The sequence below is a fragment of the Prionailurus viverrinus genome, chromosome B3 (genome assembly GCF_022837055.1).
Source record: "Prionailurus viverrinus isolate Anna chromosome B3, UM_Priviv_1.0, whole genome shotgun sequence".
In the NCBI taxonomy this organism is placed as follows: domain Eukaryota; kingdom Metazoa; phylum Chordata; class Mammalia; order Carnivora; family Felidae; genus Prionailurus; species Prionailurus viverrinus.
This window is the reverse complement of record NC_062566.1, coordinates 13,231,839-13,258,092: the sequence shown is the minus strand read 5'-3', so window position 1 is coordinate 13,258,092 and position 26,254 is coordinate 13,231,839. Positions and strand designations below refer to the sequence as shown.

Genomic DNA, 26,254 nt, shown 5'->3' with positions numbered 1-26,254 from the left:
CAAAAAATTAAAAATAGATCTACCCTATGACCCAGCAATAGCACTGCTAGGAATTTACCCAAGGGATACAGGAGTGCTGATGCGTAGGGGCACTTGTACCCCAATGTTTACAGCAGCACTTTCAACAACAGTCAAATTATGGAAAGAGCCTAAATGTCCATCAACTGATGAATGAAGAAATTGTGGTTTATGTACACAATCGAATATTACGTGGCAATGAGAAACAATGAAATGTGGCCTTTTGTAGCAACGTGGATGGAACTGGAGAGTGTTATGCTAAGTGAAATAAGTCATACAGAAAAAGACAGATACCATATGTTTTCACTCATATGTGGATCCTGAGAAACTTAACAGAAAACCATGGGGGAGGGGAAGGAAAAAAAAAAAAAAAGGTTAGAGAGGGAGGGAGCCAAACCATAAGAGACTCTTAAAAACTGAGAATAAACTGAGGGTTGATGGGGGGTGGGAGGGAGAGGAGGGTGGGTGATGGGCATTGAGGAGGGCACCTGTTGGGATGAGCACTGGGTTGTATAGAAACCAATTTGACAATAAATTTCATATTAAAAAAATAAAATAAAAATCCTAAAAAAAGAACAATTTATGAAGAACAATCTAAAGTAAGTAAAAATCACAGAGCATGTTCTCTATCCAAATGGAATCAAATTAGAAATCCATAACGGAAAGACAACAGGAAGATTTCCAAATGTGGATATAAAAGAACACAGTTCTTTGACCTTCCTTGACCTATGGGTCAAATGACTACTTTCCCATGGGTTAAAGAGGCAATCTCAAATAGAAACTTACATGAACTGAATGAAAATGAAAAGACAACATATCAAAAATTTTGAGGCATGGGAAAGCAGTGCTGAGAGAGAAATGTATGGTACATAATGCTTATGTTAAAAAGGAAAGTTCTCAAATCAATGATCTGAGCTTCTACTCCAATCCCATCCCCCAAAGGCAAAGTAAACCCAAAGCAAGCAGAATGAAGCAATAATAAATCAGTGAAATCAACAATTTCACTAGGATTAAGAAGATCAATAAAATTGATACATCTTTAGCAAGACTAACAAAGATAGACAGAAGGCTCTCTTAATATAAGAAATGAAACAGGTGTTATCAGTACAAATCCTGAAGCCATTAAAAAGATGAGAATAAGCTGAGAGTAGATGGATTCCTTGAAAACTACAAACTACCAACACTCAACCAAGATGAAATAGCCAACCTGAAAAGGACTGTAACTATTAAAAATTGACTTCGTAATTAAAAAAAGAAAAGACATCTCCAGGTCCAGACAATTTCACTGGAGAATTCTATCAAACATTTAAAGAAGAGCTAAGAGGAATTTTTACAGTCTCTTGCAGAAAAACAGAAAAGGAAGAACACTTCCCAACTCATTTTATAAGGCCAGTAATTACTCTGACTCTAAAGCCAGAGAGTTTAAAACCAGAAAACTATAGACCATCTCTCTCATGAATACAGATAGAAAAATCTTCAACAAAGTATTAAACTAATACAGAAAAGTATAAAAAGAGCTATACACCATTGTCAGGTGAGGGTTATTCTGGGTATGTAAGGTTGGTTTAATATTTGAAAATCAATTTCATCGATCATGTCAGCAGGTGAATGAAAAAAAAATTGTATGATATCAATGGACTCAGAAAAAAAAGCATTTGAAAAATCTCCACTAATGATAAAAAGCCTCAGCAAAAAGGAACAGAGGGGATCTTTCTCAATCTGATAATTAGAATCTACAAAAAACCTACTGCTAACTTCATACTCTATAAGGGATGTGTACTTTCAACACCTTAATCAACACAGTACTTGAAGTTTTAACCACTGCAGTAAGGCAAGAAAAAGAAATAAAAGGCATAGAGAATGGAACGTGGAGAAATAAAACTATTTCTACTTTCAGATGACATGATTGTCTACAGAGAAAACACCAAAGCATCTACAAAATGTACTCCTAGAACTTTAAGCAAGTTCAGCAATGCTGCAGGCACATAAGACTGAAATACAAAAATGAATCACATTTCCACATACTAACAATGAACACATGGAAAGTGGAATTTAAAAGTATAATATCATTTATAGTCACATAAAGAAAGTGGGACACTTGCGTATAAATTTAACAAAACATTTAAGGACTTCTATGCTGCAAGTTATTAAATATTGATGAAAGAAATAAAAGACTACTTAAAAAAATGGAAAGACACAGGATTCACACACCGGAAGACTCAACATCGCAAAGATGTTAATTCTCTCCAAGTTGATCTATAGATTGAATGCAATTCTTTTCAAAATCCAGCACAAGGGTTTTGTTTTTTTTTTGAGACAAAGATAAGCTTTTTCTAAAATTTATATGGAAATGCAGAGGCCCTAGAAGAATTAACAGAATTTTGAAAAAGAATAACAAAGTAGAAGTATCACTTTATCTGATATTAAGTGCTAATATATAACTACAGAATCAACACAGTTTGGCATTGACTGAGAGACGGACACAGATCAATGGAAAAGAGAACATCCTTATGACCCTGGGGTAGGTAAACATTTCTTAGGACCTAAAAAGCACTAATTATAAAATTAAAATGGATAAATTTGACTCCATCAAAATCAAAACCTTCTGCTTTGCAAATTACACTCATATGAAAATGAAAGGCAAGCATCACTTTCGAGATTTTCTTAATTCAGGAAACTATATAAATTTTAAGTCATTGGATACTTTGTATTACCTTAACTAAAAAAAAATTAAAGTTGGTTAGAACCCTACTTCAGATAATTTGCTTCACACACACACCAGCATGTATACATGTATATAAATCACAATTGAAATGAAACTCAGACACAAAATGATCTTAAGTATGATAAGTGGAGTTTTGAGGATCAGCTAACTAAACTTAACTCTCCTGACTTTAAAAACAAATAATTATGCTACATGAAAATCATTCATAGAAACAATACATTTCATGCCGCTGGATTTTTAAAAATAAAGGCTGTAAGCAAAAAAATCCAACTCCATAAAAATGTGTTTTGTTGTTGTTTTGTTGTTTTTTACTTACTGAAGCATAATGCCCACTGATCATTATTAACTCCTTATGATGCTCAAGGGTGGGGTGGGTAACCTGGAGGTGCCATAGTTGTGCTACAAAAAATCCAACTGTGTGGATTTATGACTTGTGGGAGATTCTAACAACATATTGTATCTGCTTGTTGCATTAATGATCTAAGTTGTTACAAGTACACCAAATCTACTGCCTTAAGAATGGATTTGTGCTGGTTTGATCCTTTAAAATTCCTAAGCTGTGGCACCAGGGATGTGACAGTTTTAAGGGAGAAATTCTGAGCTAAGCAATAAACTCTATAGTTAGGAAAAGGAGGTTAGTACATTCTACAAAGAACATCAGACATGACATTTGTTGCTTTAGAATCTCTTATTTATAGGCAAGACAGGAGAAAGAGCATTTCAGCTTAGTTTTAAAATACAGAAATACACTATTCTTAAAAAAAAAATCACAATGTGGTTGGCACATTCTGGAGCCCCCAAAAAAACATAAGAAATATGGTATCTTCTTTGCAAACGTGTTTCCTGATTAGAAACAAAAAGCAAAAAGCATATCCTTGACTCATACAGAAATTCAAGCCAGAAGAAAAACAATATTTATTAGACAGAGTTGATCAGATGACATCCCAAACTCATACACAAATTAAGGGAGAATTATCTCATAACATATTGTATTTGCTTGTTCCACTTATGTTAACGGTGACAGTTTCTCATGGGAAGATCCTACGTGCAGACCTAGAGGCTTAAATATGACATACTGGTTTCTCTATTTGATCAGTCCATGCCCTAGGACGTCAGGGGTGAAATATATGTATGGGAAAAGAAGTTATCAGGTGGTGTGGTCAGGGCTGAATCCCCGGTACCTAATACAGAGTCTGGCACATCGCAGAGGTCAACGCACAATAACTGAGTGATACGAGTAGGAAAAAAACAGTGAAGAACAACTTACTTAATTTGTTGAAGAGTATTTTACCTGCGCAAAGTTTCCTAAGTCACGTTAAGAGGGTGCCGGTCAATGAATAGGCTTTGGCTAAAAGAAAAAAAAAATCCTAAATACAAGTAAGCAAATAATGTCAGTATTACTGATGTTAACTGGTTTCACAGAAGAAAGTAATAGCCATAAAAAGCAAGGATAAGGTAATGAAAAACATTTCGTAAGTGATTTAACCATATAAGAATTAGGAGAGATCGTTTAGAGATAAACTACAGTGAGTGAAATTACAGTGAGTGGAGAAGAGAGTATTAAGTTGTCCTGAAAGATGAGGGAAGCCATAAGACAATGAGTTCTGCATGCCTCTCACGGGCCTCTATCCCAAGGCACATCCGTCACCAGGACATCTGGCCCTCTCACGTAATCGCTCTGGCCTAAAAGACCAAGGAGAATTCCTGAAGAAAACCAAACTCTGCATCAGAGCTTGAAAGCAGCTGACTGAAGCCAGGGTGTCATTACCTCCCACAGTGCTCTGCTTGCGGGGAATGCTCACTGCATATCTGCTAACTGGACACATTAACAAATGAGTGGATGAGTTACTCTGAGCTATTTGGAACTAACTCCAATAGCATTTTTAACAAAAAGAGAAAAAAAAATTCCTAAAACTCACCTGGAGCCAACAGAAGATCCCACAGAGCCAAGCAAATCTTGAGAAAGAACAAAGCTAGAGGCATCCCATTTCCTGACTGCAAAATATTTTACAAAGCTACAGTAATCAGAACAGTATGGTATTGGCATAGACAGATACACAGACAAATGGAACAGAACACAGAGCCTAGAAACAGACCCACACAAAACTGTTAACTGATCTTCCACAAAGAAGCCAAGAATATACAATGGGAAAAAGAGTCTCTTCAAAAAATGGTGCTGGGAAATTGGATATCCACATGCAAAAGGAATGAAACGGAGAGTAGAAACCTTATCTTACACCATGCATAAAAAGATCAACTCAAAATAGATTAAAGACTTATATGTAAGACCTGAGACTATAAAACTAGAAGAAAACATTGGGAGAAAGCTTCTTAATTAACATTGGTCTTGACAATGAATTTTTTTTTTTTTTAAAGTTCATTCATTTATTTTTGAGAGACACAGAGACAGCATGAATGGGGAAGGGGCAGAGTGGAGGGAGAGAGAAAATCCCAAGCAGGCTCTGTGCTGTCGGCACAGAGCCCAATGTGAGGCTCAAACTCACAAAATCACGAGATCATGACCTGAGCTGAAATCAAGAGTTGGCTAAACTGACTGAGCCACCCAGGCACCCCTACAATGAATTCCTGAACATGACATGAGTAGCACAGCAACAAAAGCAAAAACAGGTGAGCAGGACTACTTCAAACTAAAAAGCTTCCGCAAAGCAGAAGGAAACAAAAGGAAAAAGCAACTTATAAAATGGGAAAAAAATATTTGAGAATCCCACTACTTGATGAGATGGGTTAATATCCAAAATATATAAGGAATTCCTATAACTCAATAGCAATAAACAAATAATCTGATTTAGAAATGGGCAAAGGACTTACATAGACATCTCTCCAAAGACAGACAAGTGGCCAACAGGCCCATGAAAAGGTTCTCAACATTATTAATCATCAAGGAAATACACATCAAACCACAGTGAGGCATCACCTCATACCTATTAGGATCGCTATTGTAAAAACAACAAATGAAACAACCAAACAAAAAATAATGTGTTGGCAAAGATACAGAGAAATGGGAATCCTTGTATACTTTTGGTGGGAATGTAAAATGCTGCAGCTGTTATGGAAAATAGTACAGCAGCTCCTCAAAAAAATTAAAATATAACTGTCATATGATCCAGAAATCCCACTCTAAGTATGTAACCAAAAGAAATCAGAGTCTCAAGGAAATACCTGCACTCCATGTTCATGACGGCATTATTCACAATATCCTAGATATGAAAACAACCTTAATGTCCGCTGATGGGTGAACAGATAAAGACAATCTGGTAGAAATATGGGATGAATATTTTTTAAAATAATTTATTTTTAATATTTTATTTATTTATTTTGAGAGAGAGCATTCACAAGCGGGGAAGGGCAGAGAGAGAGAGAGAGGGAGAGAGAGAATCACAAGCAGGTTCTGCGCTGTCAGCGCAGAGCCCGACGTGGGGCTCGATCGCATGAACCACGAGATCAAGAGTTGGATGCTCAACTGACTGTGCCACCCAGGCATCCCATAAGGATGGACTATCACTTAGACTAAAAAAAAGAAGGATGTCCTGGCATATGCAATGACACAAACAAACCTGGAAGACATTATGCTAAGTGAAATAAGCCAGCCCCAGGAGGACAGGATTTCACTTACACGAAGTATCTAAAAAAGTAAACTCATAGAAACAGAGAGTAGAATGGTGGTTGCCAGAAGCTGGAGAAGGGGAGGAAGAAATGGGAGCTGTTGTCAGCTTCAGTTATGCAAACTGAACAAGTTCTAGAGAGCTGCTGCTGAATGTGGTGCCTGTAGTTAATACTATTGTACTATGCACTTGAAAATTTGTTAAGAAGGTAGATCTCATGTTTAAATGTTCTTAACACAATTTTTAAAAAAAGGATATAAAGAGCACCAATAATCTGATTCAATGGATCCTTGGTTGAGAAGTCAATTTAGAGAGGGGTGCCCAGGTGACTCAGTCAGTTAAGCATCTGACTCCTGATTTGGGCTCAGGTCATGATGTCACAGTTTGTGGGATCGAACCCTGCCTTGGGCTCTGTGCTGACAACGCAGAACCTTCTTGGGATTCTCTCTTTCTTCCTTTCTCTCTGTCTCTCCCCTGCTTGTGTGAACATGTTCTCTTTGTCTCTCTCTCACAAAAATAAATAAACTTAAAAAAAAAGTCAATTTAGAGAGATTCTACTTTAACCTATTACCAATGGTCATTTCTGGTTGAAGTTCTTCAGTTTCCTTTTGCAGAATTGTATTTTCTTTAAAAAAAATTTTTTTTAACGTTTATTTATTTTTGAAACAGAGAGAGACAGAGCATGAACGGGGGAGGGTCAGAGAGAGAGGGAGACACAGAATTCGAAACAGGCTCCAGGCTCGAGCTGTCAGCACAGAGCCCGACACAGGGCTCAAATTCACGGACCACGAGATCATGACCTGAGCCGAAGTCGGACGCTTAACCGACTGAGCCACCCAAGTGTCCCCAGAATTGTGTTTTCTAATTTTGCTTCTATGATCATGTATGAATTGAATAGACATACTTTGTCCCCCACCAAAATAAAAATAAATAACTGGTCTAACAATTTTTTTTTAATTTCTTTTATGTTTTTATTTTTGAGAGAGGACACACACACAGTGAGAGCGGGGAGGGGCAGTGAAAGAGGGAGACACAGAATTCAGAGAAGGCTCCAGGCTCCAGGCTCCAAGCTGTCAGCACAGAGCCTGATGCAGGGCTCAAACTCACAGACTGTAAGATCATGACCTGAGTTGAAGTCGTATGCCCAACCAACTGAGCCACCCAGGCGCCCCTGGTCTACTAATGTTTTAATAATTAAACATATTTTTATATGGTTTTTATATGGTTTATAACTGGAGAGGAGTCCTGCCCCGGGAAGAATTATACCCAAGTTTTACCCTTACCTGATTTAGATATTTAAAAGGAGATTTTGAACTTGGGCGTCTGAACAATCAAGTAAGTGTCCAACTTCGGCTCAGGTCATGATCTCACGGTTTGTGGAATCGAGCCACTGACAGCTTGGAGCCTGCTTGGAATTCTCTATCTCCCTCTCTCTGCCCTTCCCCCACTTCTCTCTCTCTCTCTCTCTCTCAAAAATAAATAAAACATTTAAAAAAAAAGATGAGATTTTTTTAACTTACAAGTTGATGTTGGAATGGGTTAGGATTTGGGGGGTGTTGGGATAGGGTGAATTTATTTTGCATGTGAGAAGAACATGAATTTTTGGAACGGATTGTTATGGGTTGAAGTATGTCCTCCCAAATTCATGTGATGAAGCCCTGACCTCTAATGTGATGGGTATTTGCAGTTAGGCCCTTCTGGAGATAGTAGGTTTAGATGAGGTCATGAGGATGGGGCACTCATAACGGGATTAGCACCCTTATAAAAAGAAGAGACACCAGAGAGCCTGTGTGCATGTGCTCACAAGCTCTCTGCCATGTGAGGCAGCAAAAAAGTGGCCATCTGCAAACCAAGAAAAAAACTCTCCCCTACAACCTGACCATGTGCACCTTGATTTCAGATTTCCAGCCTAAGAACTGTGAGGAAATAAATTTCTGTTGTTCAAGTCAGTGAGTTATGGTATTTTGTTATGGCGGCCTGAGCAGAGTAATGCAGTGACATTATTTGGAAACAGGATCACTTCAGGTACAATTAGTTAAGGGAGGATTAAAGCCCACCAGAGTGGGCCCTAATGCAATATCACTGGGGCCCTTACAAAAAGGGGAAGTTTAGACACAGAGTGAGACAGACATAGAGAGAAGATGATGTAAAGACACAGGGAGAAGACAGGCTTCTATCTCCAAGCCAAGGAGAGATACCTGGAACAGACCCTTCCCTCACAGCCGTCACAAGGAACTACCCCGCCAACATGCCGATTTCAGACTTCCAGCCTTCAGAGCTGTGAGACAATGGATATCCTATTATTTAAGTCACCCGGTTTTGTGGCATTTTAAATGTTGTGGCATTCCTAGCAAATTAATATATAGCCCTGAAAAACCTTGGGTGACCTGAATTCCTATTGGAAAATACAGAACTTGTATAAATCACGCATGCATGGGGAAAAGCCAGACACGTTGTTATAATAATAAATAACCCTCTATGCTGATGTTCTCCATTTTAATAAGTGAACAGTAAGTTTTAGGAAAGAAAATGTGCTATAAGGATTCAAAATCATGAATATGCTAGCCATTCTTCTGTTTTATTGATATTTGAAGGTTTGGGAATCTATTGTTTATTAAAAATACTATAATTTCTTTTTGTTTCACTCTGTATTAAATTTAGGTTGAAACTAACACTTGTATGGGACTTGGTATTTTAGAAGAATATCCAATATGTTCTTTTAAAATGATGCCAGATGTCCACAATGATTTAGGTATTGGCTGATACAATGTATTATTTACAACAAGCAAAGCCAACTGAACTGAATATATTATAAAACTTAAAAATAATATTATCAAGACCTTGTAGAGTTAGTTTATGATATTAAAAATATTGATTTTATTTTCAGCAGTAAGCTACTGAGATTCAAGTAGTTGGTTTTCAGTTACAAAAGAAAGTACTTTAAAGACTATGATAGAAACTGAAGTCAATGCTTTTAATACAATCTCCATAGCAACATGGGAAGGAGCAAAGTCTGGTGGACCGAATGAAAGCCACAAACTCTCAATTTCAACCCTAGCATTAACTTACCACAGAAAGCCATGTTTATGTCTTGGCATTTCATCTTTGCTATAAACACAGGCACTTCTGGCTTTGCTCAACAAACGGGCACTGCTTAAGTCCTATGTACTGGATATATTCATTTTATGAAACTAATACTATTATATTTTATGTCCCGAAACAATATAAGATTATTCACACTGACATTCTAGGTTGTAGCAGAGAAATAAGTAACAGTCAATAAAACATTCAAATGCTGAATAAATTCCCCAAATCTCATATAAAGATAACACACACAAAAAATGTCTCCTTTTGAAAGATCTAATTTACTTTCACAAGTTAATTGCCATGGTAAAAAGAAAGTTTATCTTTTTGAAAAAGGTATTCAGAATTTTATCAGCTACTGACAGGGTATCCTGACCATACAGAATTGTTTTCATTTTCATATTTTCAATAAGAAAATGTCTTCTATAAAAAAAAAACAACAAAACACTGTACTATGCATAAGGATTTTACGATAGTTTAATGAATTCGTTAAGATTATCCTATGATGATATCTTACTAACATGAAAAGCATTTGCTAGAAACACACACATACGAGAAATTTTTAAAAGTCTCTGCGCTAAAAAAAATAGATTAAAATAGTTACCATTTACTTAGTATTTATTACATGCCTGGGCTCTTTCCATGAATGATCTCATTTATCCTCACAATGACCTTATTAAATAGATATTAATATTATGCTCATCTTATTAATGAAAAGTTGAAGCTTAGAGATTTTACGTCCTCTGCTCAAGGTCTCCGGGCGGAGGAGCTGGAGTCAGGGCCCGGGCACCTGCCCCTATGCAACTATGGCTCTCCTCCACTGTGGCTATTTCATTTGTTAATTTTATTCGTGTAGGAAATAATACACGCAGACTCTGACTCAGTCCTTTTAACTCCAATCTAAACGGAATCCCACTAAATTTGGTGATGTGATCACTTCGGATTCGAAGTAGCAAATTTAGAAAGGTTTGGAGGAAGGCTTCTTGTGGGCAGGCACAACGAGGCAAAAAACGTTAAAAATACAGAAAGTGGAAACAGGAACCGGAAGTATAACAAAACAGGATTATTCGGGGTAAGAGAAAAGTGCAGTTGTGCGAGGGAGTGGGTACACCGCTGGTAAAGGTAACTACCACTTGTTGAAGAGCCTTTGCCTTCATCATCTGCTCATCCTCATGACAGCCCCACCCAGCACGATGTTCTCTCCCCAGTCTGAGGCTCAGAGAGTTTCAGCACCCCGCCCAGGCTCGCTCTCTTTCTACAGAAATGCTTACAAAGTAAATGCTTCTTGGCACTCAATAGGGGGTAACAAGTTCTCTGAAAAACTTACTAACCCAAAATACCACTGGATGGATAAATGAGGCGTTCTAGTACTTTCTCTTTTTTTTTAACTTTGAAAAACGTGAATTTAGAAAATCCTAAATTTAGAATATCTATATGCTAAGGTTGTGTTAATGGGGGATTTTTCATTTGATGTCCTAATTTTAATTGTCTGGTTTTCTTTTTTTAAACCACCAGTTTAGGGGTTTTTGCTTGGTGAACATTCTTAGCAAATTCAAGGCACTGGGCCAATAAATAGAGAGTGGCAAGAGAATGGCATTTGGAAGTGTTAGAAATTCAAAACAGAAACACACACACACACACACGCACACACACGATGTTCAGCCATGTACTTTCAGTTAGCAACGCCAATTAAATAGAAGGGCTGGGCTGGTCCCATTATATAACAAATATTTTGTTCTGACATTCCTTATTGCCTAAAGACTATTGTGAATAGCGGAATAGCAGGAAAAGGCTCCTGGCAAAGAATGAGCTACTCTAAAGAGCATATGCAATAAAACTCTTCTGTACACGGCCAAAAAAGTAATAGAGGGAAGTCCAGTTTTCTTGTGATGCTGAGAATGTGCTTTTGTTTCCTTCAGCTGTATCTCAGGAAGCACTCTGGGCACCTTGAGAGCTGCTGACTTAACAATACTTCCCTGCATGGCCTCCACCCCTCTCCCAGGTGTAAGCCCTGGTGCCCACTTAGGCATGATTACCCCTGGTGCAGGCCTGCCATCGGCGTCTCTCTCAAGGGGAAGAGCTTGGGGTAGACAATTGTAAACATGGGCTCACTACACCGGTGACAGTGTCCCAGGGGGCAGTGCAGCAGCTCCAGGAGACTTCTGGGTAACGAGATCGGAGACAGAAAGTTCAAATCTGGAACACAAGAGAAAATCAGGCATGAATACAAAAAAATCAGATTTCCTTACACGGGGCTTGAAATACGTTTCTTTGTTACTCAGTCCACTCGGTTAGTTAAAAAGTATTGCGTGTTGAAAATAACTGTTATCTGATAGGCACTGCATTATTTGGAAATGAAAGATTTTTTTAACTTTTTTTGATACTAAGAGGAAGCCTAAATTTGCTCTTTTAAGAGCAAACAAAAGCTGGCCTGAGGCAGAGGCAAGGAAAGAATAACACCAAATATTCTTTAAGAACAAAGATAAAAAAAAAAAAAGGCATTAATTTACCCAGAGAGGGTTTACAAAACGCTCTGTGAGAGACCAAGAAGAAAAAAGGGCTGGCACCAAAGACTAACACTGACTTCCATTAAGTTCTTCCCAAAATCGACTGGGCATTTAGCACTACTCAAGCTAAATTGTATTTACTGAAAGGAATGAAAGCGGGAAGCAAATCAAAGAAAGAAAAATAATGAAACCAAGCTTTTCCCTGTTTCATTAATAAAGCTGTCATTAATAAAGAGGGGGCCTCCTTCTCGGCTGAGCCTGAGCGATACAAAAGCAACGTTGAAAGCAAAACATCCCAGTGGCCCAGACAATCTTGAGCACAAGTGCACACTGATTCCCACCGATGGCAAACATCCAGAAGAAAGAGAAGTGGTCACAATGAGGCAAAACCTAAAAATTACAGACTCGTCTTTGGGAAGGAAATACAAATGATCTTATCATCCTTTAGATCTATCTGGACTTACCAATAACCATTTATAAAAATGGAACTTACCCATAGGTGAATAATTATCAGTTTTTTTTTGTCTAGTATTAAAAACCAACTCAACTTTGTATTAGACATTTCTAGAAGGCTGACTGATGTTAGATGCTTTCGTATGGATTTTTTTTTTGAGGCAAAGACAAAACATTTAGCAGTTTAAAAAACTTGAAATGTAGCTTATTTAACATGGCCTACAGCTTTTTCAAAGCGTCTCCGAGACCCACATCACAACACCTCTGAAATCTATGTACTGCCAAATCCTTTCCAAACCAAGAGTTAACATGCTGTGGTGGTAGTGCCGAAGGTTCCTGATATTTCCTCCCCTTCAGGTGTATAATTTCTCAGATGTAAGCAGACTGCATGGCAAAAACCCACTCTGCTGGAAGATACCCAACTTTGCGTTGAGGATAAGACCTTTCATTTTTTTTTTTCCCCACAAAAGAAAAGTGTCTCTGCCAGGCTTTTCACTTCCACCAGATACATGTTCCCAAATACCAATTTCCTTCATTTAAACCACATGGTTTACATTAAATTTTATTTAATCTTTATTTATTTTTGAGAGAGAGAGAGAGACAGAGTGTGAGCTGGGGAAAGGGCAGAGAGAAAGGGAGACACAGAATCTGAAGCAGGCCCCAGGCTCCGAGCTGTTAGCACAGAGCCCGACACAGGGCTCGAACTCACAAACCGTGAGATCATGACCTGAGCCGAAGTCGGCCGCTTAACCAACTGAGCCACCCAGGTACCCCTAAACCTCATAGTTTAACTTTTAACCTCTGTCCTTTATGACTGAAGACCATATTTTAGCAAATGCTCCTGTGTCAGTAGGGGGTACTGAAGGGATCACCATTGATAAAATTACAACTTTTTTTAAATTAAAAAAAAGTACCATTGCACAACAATGTGAATGTATTTCATGTCACTGTACTGGGCATTTAAAACTGGTTAAAACAGTAAATTTGGATCCACCCATAAAAAAAAAATGGACACCAAAGTACTTTGGCAGCATAAAACATAATTTCCAAGTTCACTGAGTAAGAGGCAGAAAAAGAGAAAAGCCCCGTGTACCTTTAAGGAAAGTATGGTATGTGTGATGTAGACTCCTCATGGCCAGCTCTTGCAGAGGCAGGACACGATCATTCTCTGTCCCTATGGCCTTCACCTCAGCAGGGAGGAAGACGGTTAGTTGCCCCGATGAAAAGGAAAGCAGCTTCACCTCAGAAACTTGAATGGGAGCACCACAGCTGCAGAAAGACACATTCACAGTAGTATTAGCAAAAAAGGAAAAGAATATATATGCCAATAAAAATGTGTTAATCAAAATATACATTTAAAATCTTAAGACGCTGCTGAATTGCCAGAATTCTTTTCAAAGTGAACAGATGCTATCCTGGGTTCCTTAATAAAGCCTGGCACAGAAATGTAAACTCATCAGTTGGAACTCAGCTATAGCACTGCTGAGGGCCAGTTACTTCCAGCAAGGACAAACTTTGAAGGAACTTCCCTTCCCAAGACCGCCACAATTTTCTCTGGAAGCTCCATTTATCCTCATTTGATTACCCTTTCCAAGTGCATGTTCATTGAAATTTTCAAAATTAAAAGGAAAAAAGAGTACTCTGTTGAGTTATCGTATTTTGGTTTCACAGCATTTTTGTGTGGGAGAAGAAACCCTACAAAGCAAATTGATTTCTGATGGATCCTTCCATAAACTTGTGGGGAAAATATTCACAGCGAAGCCTTGTGAATACACGAAGTTATGCCTTATCCCCTGTACCCACCAGAAGGCAGAGGTGGCTTTGTTCCTGTGGTTGCCAGGTTGCCAAATCTAAGGAGTCTGACCTTATCTGACCTCCAGGTTACCTAAGTCTCAAGACTTTTCATTGTCAAGACTAATGACAAACAGGTACCAACAAATCCTGGCTCTCCAGATACAACAGGAGATATTATCTCTGTCCTCAACTAGAAACAGGCAATGGGAAGGCACAGGCATGGGCTGCAGAAGCCCGTGGCTCATACGTTTGAAGTTCTGGCACTTGTTCATTCCTCCCACCAGAAAACGTCTCCAGAGCATCAGTTCTACACCAAAGATACTCAAAACAACAAAAACCAAACCAACCAAACCAAACCAAGATGACTCCTTCCCTTGGAAAATGTAAAAATTACAGTACAATTGTTCTAATGTTTGTTCAGAGAAGACAGAATGACCACCTGTTCAGGAAATTAGGGAAGATTTTACAGAGGAGACAATATGGGACTCAACTGATTTCACTCAACCAATTTCTCCACCCGGCTCAAGGAAAGAACCTCAGAAGGCCACTCTGGGAACCCCTGACTGGGAAAAACCCATATCCTAAATGGAACCGGTATTTCAAATTTGAACATTATTGTTTGGTTTTGCCTATTTGAACAGACACCTTCTGTGTCTGGCTCCATTTGTCAACATTCTATTTCTGGGATTCATCCGTGTTGTCGCATGAACTATAGCTTATTCATTTTCACTGCTGTGTAGTAATGATAAACATTTGGACTGTTTCCAATGATGGGCTATTATGAACATTTTTGTGGATATTTGATACATATGAGTATGAAATTCAGTTAGGTACACATGTAAGATCAGAAGTGGGCCTTACTATCGTGAGCAGAGACAGACAGTGAAAAGGTAAATCTATAATAAAACAGAGCGAGAGGGGAGTGAGAGCTGTATTAATCAAAATAAGTCTTTCTGAGGAGGTGACACTTGAGCACAGACCTGACTGAAGAGAACAGTTTAATCAGGGAAGAGGAAATCAGTCACAGGATGGCAGGCACCTTAAATTGAGGACAAGGAACTAAGAGTTCAGGGAGTCCAAAGCAGCTAGAGTTTGCAGGACAGAGAACCTCAGAGGGAAGAGATGCACAAAGAGGGAGTTCTGGAGATCTGCAGAAGGCCCCCATAAGTATTCAGATGAGTACTGATCAGCCCAGGCATGTGAGGAAACTATCCGAGGCTGGAGAAAGAACCAGCTGAAGATATTAAAGGTAACAGTGCCCACCGCTCATACAGGGATGAAAACAGTGTTTGTTCTTATCAGACTTGAACCTCATAATTCATGATGCATTAGGTAGAGTGCATGTAAGGGTCTTATCTCAGTAGTGCAGAATAACTAACACTAGACGGAACATTATTCCATTCTCATCTAACAAATCCTAAAAGCCATATCTGAAAAGATAAAACTGTTTCCAATTAACTTAGTTGTGTCATATACCAAGAATAGTTGTATGAATACAAAAATACCCAGCACTCAATGTGGTAAAATTCACACTGTCCGGCATCCAGTAAAATATTACCAGGCTTTCCAGTAAGTGAGAAAACATGACCTATAATGAGAAAAATCATGTAAGTGAAATCAACCAAGAACTGACAGATGTTAGAACTGGCAGCAAAGGTTATTATAATAACAATTATAATTACTGCCTGGAATAACATGTTACACACAGAGCTTTCACCCAAGAAACTGGAAATAAAAGAGCAAATTAAACCTTAACAGAAAAAAGAAATAATAAAGAGCATCAAGAAAATCAATGACATAGAGAATGGGATGATAATAAAGAAAAATCAATTAAAGGCTAGAACTTCGAAAAGATTAATAAAATTGAAAAATTTCTAACTAGACTAACCAGAGAGAAGACACAAATTACCAATATCAGGAATGAGAAAGGAGACATTGCCCAACTTCTACAGATAATAAAAAGGCAATAAGCAACTTTATGCTAATACAAAGTCCTTGAAAGATAAAAATTAGAAAGCTCACTCAAGAAATAGGTAAGTTGAACAGCCCTATATTTAAAGAAGTTGAATTTTAGTTAAAAGGTTGGTATACTTCTCAACTCATTCTATGAAGCCAGCATTATCCTGATACAAAAACCAGACAAACACATTTCAAGAGAAAAAAACAAAACAAAACAAAACCCAGCATCACTCTTGAACATAGTTGGAAAAAGTCTAGACAAGATTTTAGCAAAGTGAATTCAACAATGTATCAAGCTACTATGACCAAATGAGGTTTATCTTACTAATTAAGATTGCACTAATACGAGAAAATCAATGTAAATCACTATACTAAAACTTAAAAGAAAAATAACCATAAAGTCATTTCAATAGATACAGAAAAATTGTCTAACAAAATTCAACACCCATTCCAGGGAGAAAAGAAAAAAAAAAACCCTCTTAGCAAATTAGGAATAGAAGGGAGTTTATTCATCTGATAAAAGCTATCTATGACAAAACAACAATTAAGATTATACTTGGTGAAAGACTGTTTTCCCAATAAGTTCAGCAAGACAAACATATTTGTTCTCTACTTCTATTTAACATTGTACAGAGCTTACAGCCAGTGTAATAAAGCAAGAAAAAGAAATAAAGGGCAACTAGATTCTTTTTAAGGAAGAAGTAAAACTGCCTTTCCTCCCCAAAGACATTACTGTGTATGTAGAAAGTCCAAAAGAACCTACACACACCAAAACAACAACAACAGCAACAACAACAAAAACCAAAAAAAAAAAAAAAAAAAACCAAAAAAACAAAACAACAACAATAACAACAAAACTACTGGAACCATGAAGTGAGCTTAGCAAGTTTGGAGGATACAAGATCAATATACAAAATTATTTGTACTCTATATGGTAGCAATAATCACTGGAAATTGAAAAAGATTTAAATATCATATATGATAGAATGAAAAATATGAAATATTTAGGGATAAATTTGACAAAAGATATCCATGACCTGTACACTGAAAAGTACAAAATACTGCTGAGAAATGAAGATACTTATTGTGATCATAGTTTTAAAGGCTCAAAACTGCTAAGATATTAATTCTCCTCAAATTGATCTATAATTTAATACAATCAAAATCACAGCAGGTTTTCTTTTTAAATATATGTTGAAATTCTGGTTCTAAAATTTATGTAGAAATGCTGAACAATTAGAATAATCTAACAATTTGGAAGATAAATTTGGAGGACTAACACTACCTAATTTTAAGACTTACAGTAAAATTATGGTAATCAAGACAATATGGTGTTGTTGTCAAACAGACTAATAGATCAATGGAGCAAGGAGAGTTTCTAAAAATAGACCCACACATATAAGGACAACTAATTTTCAACAAAGGTACAGTGGAGAAAGTACTTTTAACAGATGGTGTGGGAATAACTGTATATCCACATGCAAAAAAAAAAAAAAAAAGGAACTTTAGCCATACTTGTACCATATACAAAAATTAATTCAAAATGAATCACAGACCAAAATGTAAACATAAACCTTAAAAATTCCAGGAGACAATCCAGGAGAAAACCGTTGTGATCTGGGTTACACCAAAAGCAAGATCCACAAAGGGATACATTGATACAATGGACTACATCAAAATAAAAAATGTATGCTCTTTAAAAGGCCTCGTTAAGACAATGAAGAGACAAGCCATGGACTGGGAGAAAATATTTGCAAAGTATACAGAAGATAAAAGATTTGTATCCAGAATCTATAAAGAACTTTCAAAACTCAATGAGAACACAAATATCCAAAAAAACAATGGGGAAAAGATGTACATAGATACTATGTCAAAGCAGATATAAGGATGGCAAATAACACAAGCAAAGATGTACACTCTTACTCACTGGAAAAATGCAATTTAAAAATATAATGAAATATCACTGCAGAACAATTAGGGTGGATAAATTTAAAAGGCTGACTATTCCCAAAGTGGCAAAAATAGGGAAGAACTGAAAATCTCTTATATTGCAGGTGGGAATGTAAAATGGTGCAGTCATTTTTTGAAAGTTTGTCAGTTCCCTAAAAAATTAAGGATATATATGGTCCAGACTCTCCTCTCCTAGATATTTATCCAAGTAAATTTAAGTCTAGGACCATTAAAGGCAGTTAACATATGTCCATGGCAGCTTTATTTGTAATAAAGTCAAACACTAGAACCAACACATATGCGCATTAACAAGTAAACAGAAACAATCTGTGGTATAGCCATAGAATGGAATTCTATATAACAATAAAAAAGAATGAACTACTGATACACACTACATCATGAATAAATCTCCAAAGCCTTATGCTGAGTGAAAGGAGCCAGACCAAAACAGAGTGCACGCTATTTAACTCATTCATATAAAACTCTAGAAAATACAAATTAGTGTATAATAACAGAACACAGATCAGTGGTTGTCTGGAGACAGGATGAGGGCAGGAAGGAATGACTATCAAGGGGCATGAGAAAACTTAGGGATGGATATGTTTATGATCTTAATTGTACAGATGGTTTCAGGAGGTGTGTGTGTGTGTGTGTGTGTGTGTGTGTGATATACACACTAGGAGAAGCAAAGCAAAATAAATACAAAGTATGGATAGGATATTGAAAAACATAAGAACTGAAGTTGATCAAAAGGAAACAAAGCATAGAAAGTATAAATAAAAACAAAACCTGGTTCTTTCAAATAAAAAATGTACCTGGCATGTATTGATCAAAGGAAAAAGACAGCAGAGAAATTTGCTGGAGAGTGTGGGTTTCAGCTGGACAGTGAAGGCTGCTGAGGTGTTACTGGGCATCCTTTTGCTGGTTGCTGCACAGAAAACAGCACCCTGGAAGCAGGAAGGAAACCCCTGTTCTGACCTTGCACTATCTCTCTAGGGCCCTCTATTGAGAAAGCTTCATATAAATCAACGACAAAGGAAAAAATTCTACAAGCGTCAGTCCCAAGGAAAAGGGTAGATCTGGAACTGAGAAGCAATAAACTGATAAAAGGCACACATACTTGAGTCCTCTCCACAGGGAGATAATGCAATTTGAGGCCTAGCATAATGTCACAGTTCCTTATATACTGCATCTGGCAGGCACTCAAAACTAACTAGGTACAATATAGATAAAACTGTCTAAAATAAAATCAAGAGAAACAGATTTAAAAAAAGAATTTTAAAAAAGATGTAAGGTTATAGAATTATCACATACAAACTTTACAGTAACCATTCTTAATATGTCTAAGGAGCGCCCTAAGATTGAGAATTTCAATGGGAGCTATAACACATGTGGTGTTAGACTATGAAGAAATCTGGGGCACCTGGATGGCTACATTGGTTGAGTGTCCAACTCTTGATTTTGGCTCAGGTCATGATCTCACAGTTTGTGAGATCGAGTCCCGTGTGGAGTTCTGTGCTGACAGCATGGAGCCTACTTGGATTCTCCCTCTCTCTCTCTGCTCCTCCTCTGCTTGCATCCTTTCTCTCTCTCTCACAAAATAAATAAACATGAAAAAAAAATCTCTCTCTCAAAATAAATAAATAAACATGAAAAAAAAAAAAAAAGAAATCTGAGAGAACAGTATTCCAGATAGAGGAAAAACTGGTGCAAAGAGGCAGGAGTCTGGTGTGCTCAAGAGAAAGGGAGGAGCAAAAATGGCTAAGTGGACGTTAGAAGGGAGAGAGTGATAGGAGAGGAATTCAAAGGTGTAACCTAGAAGACAAGTCCTGTACATGCTCACAGGTCACTTCCAAGTCTCTGGCTTTTATGCTAAGTATAAGGAATGCCAAGAGTGATGACTGAGTACAGGCAAAACAGGATCTGTGTTTTGACTTGGCTAGGATCACCAGACACTATGTAGAGAACAGACTAATGGAGGCTGAGACAGAAGTAGGAAGGCTACTGTTATAATCCAGGTGGGAGATGATGGTAATTTAGGTCAAAGTGACAGTAAAGAAGTAGTAAGAAGTGACAAGAGCCTGAATACATTTTTGAATGTACAACCAACAGGCTATGTGATGAGTTGGTTGTGGGATGTGAGAGAAAGCGAAATCAAAGACCCCAAAGCTTTTGGGCAGAGTAACTGGAGGAATGAAGTTTCTATCGACTAAGATGTAGCAGATTGTGGAAGACTGAGTTGAGAGATAAGGGAATTAGGAGTTTGATTATAGATATGTTAACATTTAATTGTACACATCTATGCGGAAATGCCAACTGGATGCGGTAGGATATAAGAGTCAGACCAAGTGGTCCAGGCTGAATGAAGCTTTCTTTATTTGGGAATCATGCATGAATAATATTTAAAGCATAATTGTGATGGCATGAAATAACTGGCAATGCTTCTTATTGGGAGTGCTTTTAGCAGTTAGTGGGGGCACAAGTTCTTAACTGTTTAGAACTTTTGTGTGCATTGCAAGACATTTAGCATCCTAACACATGTCAGTAGGGACCCCAGGCTTAAAGCCGACTCCCTCCCCAACTTACACACATTTCCAAACACCCTGGAGTGGAGCATTACTGTTCCTGATTGAGAATCACTGACCTAGAGAAGAGGTACAGATGGAGGAGAGTTTTGAGTCCTGATCCCCGTATATAGTGAACAGGGGAATACACTTTAGTCTTTACTAAAAATGCACCACGGCCACTCCTGCCTACAGGCCACACCAGGCCTGAAAATTTCCACATCCTGTCACTCCAAATACAAATCTTACTCATCATCCCAAATCCAATTCCTTTATAAACTCTTCTCTGATATCCTCTCTTGCCAATGATCTACCACAATGTTTGAAGTTTCTATTACACATTTTCTAACTGTATTATAGGTGTTCTGCTGCTGTTCATTCGTGTTCAAGGTTTCTCTTCTATCTAGCAGTTTCCATACTGATAGCTAAGCAGTTCCAAATACAGATCCGTTGTTTTGAGTCATCACACATAGATAAAGAAGTCTGAAAGAGAAAAGATAAAAAGGAAATGGGAAAAAGAACACTGAGTCATCCATATGGTGCGAGAAAAATAACTTGGGGGTGCTCACCGGGGTCCATCACAAGTCTCAGGGTCAGGAGATGTGCTAGCAACCTAATAAGCATTAGAAATATCTGTATTTGGTTACCCAGCAGGATGGCCACATTTAGGGAAATGAATATACAGGAAAATGACAGTAATCTGTCAAACAGGATTTTGGAAAAGGTCTTATTTATGGATTAAATTAAATGTATCTTGAGTCGTGTGTGTTGGGGGCAGGGGTGGGTACTATGAGGTGCTACAACATATACCAGTTAATTCTGTTAAAACAACTGACAAGCCACAGACTGGTGGGAAATATGTGCAAATCACATATTTGATGAAAGACATGTATTCAGAATATATAAAGAACTCTCAAGAAAGTCAATAATTTAAAACAATCCAATTTTTAAAAAATGACTGAAAGATTGGAACATGCTTTACCAAAGAAGATATATGGATAGAAATAAGCATATGAAAAGATGTTCAACCTCAGTAGTCACTAGGGAAATACAAATTAAAATGAGGTATCATTACTTATTAGCATGTCTGAAAGGGGAAAAAAAAACCCGACAAGAACTCTTATAAGTTGCTCACAGAAGTACAAAATGGCACAGCCATTTTGGAAAACAGTTCAGTTTTTTATAAAGTTAAACATACACTTAACCATATGACCCAGCAAATGCATTCTCAGGTATCCTACCCAAGTGAAATGAAAATTTATGTTCACACAAAACCCTATATATGAATGTTTACAAAAGCTTGTATTATTCCATTTGCATGACATTCTGGAAAGGGTAAAGTATAGGGACACAAAACAGACCACGGTTTCCAGGGGCTGGAGTGGGCAGCCAGAGGTTCATTTCCAAGGGACACGGGAAGACATTTTTGAGGTGAATGAACTATTCTGTATCCTGATTATAGTTGTGGCTTTATGACTGTATGTATTTGTTAAAATTCACAGGAATGTACACTAAAAGGTGACTGTTACTGTATGCAAATTATACCTTATTAAAACAAACAAAACCCAAACGGTCTTATGCTGGTGAAGCATGGTCCTGGAGCCCTGTGCTCTGTTAGTCATTAGCCTTTTGTTGTGGATTATGAGATCTCAGGGGAGAAGCAGACCTGGCAGCTGGGGAACTCAGGGAACTTCGCCCAATAGCTGTTCACCAACTTGGGTAAAAATACTTCAATACCATCAATAATTTCACAGCTGGTATGGGTGCACTCATGCAAACCAGCTATACACTCGCCTGTCAAATAATGTCAGAGTTTATATGAAAGTTTTCGCAAGATCTGCCTTTGCTATTTACTTTGCCTTTATCCCTCTGGCTTTCAAAAACCTCTGTTCACCCCATGTGATCACTTAAGCACCAGAGTCTGTAGCAGCACACCTGTGGGTTGGCAGGAGAATTTCGCGGGTTAGAAAGATATTACCCTGATGAAGCATTCTGTGAAGTTGAGGACATGAATCTAAAGTTTATTTTATAATCATTGCTTCTTTCCTAATACAGGCAAAATTAACATGAGAAGACCATATCCAAAATGCTATTATGCAGTATGGCCACTAAGTCTGGAAGCACAGGCAAACGCACAATAAATGATTCTTTTGATGATATACTACATGTAGCGTGATGATTAAATTTTTTGTATTAAGGTGGCTAGGTCATGGTAGCCAGATATTTGGTCCAACACTAGACCAGATGTTTCTGTGAAGGTATTTTTTGGATGAGATGAACATTTAAATCAGTAGACTTGGAATAAAGCGGATCACTCTCTGTGATGTGGGTGGGCCTCATCTAATCAGCTGCAGGCCTTAGGAGAGAAAGACTGAGGTCCCCTTCCAGACTGCCGTCAGACTCAAGCTGTCACATCAACTCCTCCTTGGGTGTCCAGCCAGCCCTGGAGCTTTCTGACTTGCCAGCCCCCACAATCATATGAGCCAATTCCTCAAAACAAATCAATCTCCCTCTCCCCCTCACCCCCACACACTTCCTATTGGTTCTGTTGCTGTGGAGAACCCTGGCTAATACACAAGGTAAAATAATATGATTTGCTTCCAAACTTTACAGCTACACTGTAGTATGAGAACCCTGGGCAGAACCATAAAACAATGCAAATGCAGAGTAAAAAACAAGCAAGTCATTTGTGAATTATTTACTTCACGCTCTTATTGCCTTAACAGCTGCTGCTTCTTAATACAATTGTGCATGAGCTATACATGGACACTGCCCAAAGAATTTAACAATACAGAGTAACAAATAAAGGTGTAGAAAACTGAAAGCCAGATTTTTCCTAATGCTTTCCTCATCTCCCATAATTAAAAAGACAAGTATCTGAAGGAAACTGCTGAAAAGGCTCACATTAACAAGTAAGTGGATCCTCATTTTATACGGAATCTAATTTCCCTTGGACAATTCTTTTAGCAGAAGTTCCTACTCTTCACCACTGGATATAAAAAGCTAATTAAATTCATTTTATGACACGTCTATTAAATGCCTTCTCTGCTTCATGCTGGAGGAAAGCTGCTGCTATGAAGAATGCAGGCAGGGGTGCCTGGGTGGCTCAGTTGGTTAAGCATCACACTCTTGATTTTGGCTCAGGTCATGATGTCACGGGTTCATGAGTTCGAACCCCGCATCATGCTCTGTGCTGACAGCACAAAAACTGCTTGGGAATTCTCTGCCTCCCCCTCTCTCTACCTCTACCTCACTCGTGCACACATGCACTCTAAGAAAATAAATAAACATAAAACATTAAAAAAAAACAATGCAAGCTATAAGGGATGAGATTACATGAGTTAGGGGACCTTTCTGCTGGGCATGGCCAACCTCCCTCAATCTCATCAGATATGAAATATCCTACACCCCTATTACATGAAATGATGCAGGAACAAGAAAGGTATTTTCCGTCTCTGCTCTCAAGGAGCTAGCAGAGGGGCTTAAACATACAGAGGTGACTCTAGACCAAAGTTGGAGGCAGTGTGCACAGTGCAGAGGTTATGAGTATGGACAATGAAGCAGATGGTAACTCTATACCACCTGGCTTTGTGACCTGGGGCAGTTTACTTAATCTCTCTGAGCTCCGGTTTCTTCATTTCTAGAATGGGGCAAACATCACAAGGGATGCTGGGAAGATGATGTGCAAGACGCAGATAAAATCAGCGAGCACACTTCCTTGGCACACAAAAAAGGTAAAGCAATGTTTATAGCTGTTCTTGTTTCCTATTCTTACAATAAGTGATTCTTTTGGTAGCACACCACAATACACAGTGCAATGGTAAAATTTCTGAATCAAAACGTCAGTCTAGATGTTGCCGTGAAGGAATCTATTGTTCCAAATTAATATTAGCACCATGATATTCCAGGGAAAGGGAACAGGGATTCAGCTCTGTGAATGTGCAGGGCACACAGGGTTAAACACACAGTTCCCTCCGGCCAGAGTGTCTGGCCCATGGAAGAGAATGGCAAGTGGGAGAGCAGGTTGGAAAGCTAGTGTTGCACATCTCAATAAGAAGTGATTACGGAGGCACCTGGGTGGCTCAGTCAGCTGAGTGTCCAACTCTTGGTTTGGGTTCAGATCACCATCTCACGTTCATGGGACTGAGCTCCATGGTGGGTTCTGCGCTGACAGCGCGGAGCCTGCTTGGGATTCTTTCTTATCCACTCTCTCTGCCCCTTCTCTGCTTTCTCTCTCGCAAAACAAATAAATACACTTAAAAAAAAAAGAGGTGATTATGAAATGAATTGCCAGTAAGAAGGGATGGAAGCCCCATATATGTCTCAGTTTACAATGAAATAATTATTAGCTGGCAATTATGAAGCCTTGGTATCTTTGATTTCCAACTCAGTAGTTTTTATCACTTTAGATGAAATACCAAGGCAGTTACCAAAAAAAAAAAAATTATGTATCTGAATCCTTAAGTGAGTTATAAAAATGAGTTAAAATCTGTCACAAATGTTAGTACTTTGGCTTAATTATACAGATAGTTTACAGCAATTATCACACAATTTTCTTTCAACTCAATGTTTTCGGAGCTGCCGTTCAACATTTAACCCTAAATAAGCTATGCGAATGGTGACATCTTTGTGCCACTAAGATTATGTTCCAGAACATGTATGTCATTTAGCACATTAACTTGTATGCATTGTCACACTTATTTCACCTAACATGTTAAAATAATAAAATTCTCTTACCAAAAGCACCTAAATGATGATCTTGGAATTCCTTAGATAGTACATGATGTCATTTGCATGTTCATTATTGTGGGAACAGCTACTAGATTTACCCTCCCTTTAGCAAAAAAGTTTTTTTTCCCAGCTTAAATTACAGGGAAAGGAAAGGAGAAGTGGATAAGGAGAAGGACAGACACTGCCACCCAGAGAAAATGGGCCTTGGTGTGAATACAGTCTGCCATTTTGGCAGGGCCTCATTTAAGGCTTAGCTTCGTTCGGTCTGAGAATGCATTTATTATGCTTTTATTCTTGAGAAGTATTTTTGTGCTGGCTGCTAGGTTGACTGTTTTTTTGCTGTTGTTGTTTAGCACTTTAAACAACTGTGTTTAGCACTGTGTTTTCATTTGTTTCATTTCTTAAGTTCCACATGTGAGTGAAATCATATACTATTTGTCTTTCTCTGACTTATTTTCACTTAGCATAATACATTCTAGCTCAATACACCTCATTGCAAACAGCAAGATTTAATTCTTTTTGATGGCTGAGCAATATTCCATTGTATATACATACCACATCTTCTTTATACATTCATCAGTAGATGGATATTTGGGCTCTCTCCATAGTTTGGCTATTGTTGATAATGCTGCTTTGAACAATGAGGTACCTGAACCCCTTGGAATCTGTATCCTTTGGGTAAATACCTAACAGTGCAATTGCTGGATTATAGGATAGTTCTATGTTTAGTTTCTTTTTTTTTAAAATGTTCATTTATTTTTGAGAGAAAGAGAAAGAGAGAGACAGTGTGAGCAGGGGAGGGTCAGAGAGAAAGGGAGACACAGAATTTGAAGCAGGCTCCAGGCT

The 26,254-nt window shown here is 38.0% G+C and overlaps 1 protein-coding gene across 5 annotated transcripts in view; it reads right to left on the bottom strand.

Moving 5' to 3' along the window:
• Nucleotides 1–26,254, bottom strand: part of LRRC28 (leucine rich repeat containing 28) — a 182,614-nt gene that overhangs the window by 9,924 nt on the left and 146,436 nt on the right. For all 5 annotated transcript variants that reach the window (XM_047862309.1, XM_047862308.1, XM_047862312.1 and 2 more), the window contains 2 exons: nucleotides 13,504–13,679; nucleotides 11,487–11,646 (listed from right to left, as the gene is read on the bottom strand). In XM_047862309.1, coding sequence (XP_047718265.1) covers nucleotides 11,487–11,646; nucleotides 13,504–13,679 — 336 coding nt within the window. The remainder of the gene's footprint in view (nucleotides 1–11,486; nucleotides 11,647–13,503; nucleotides 13,680–26,254) is intronic.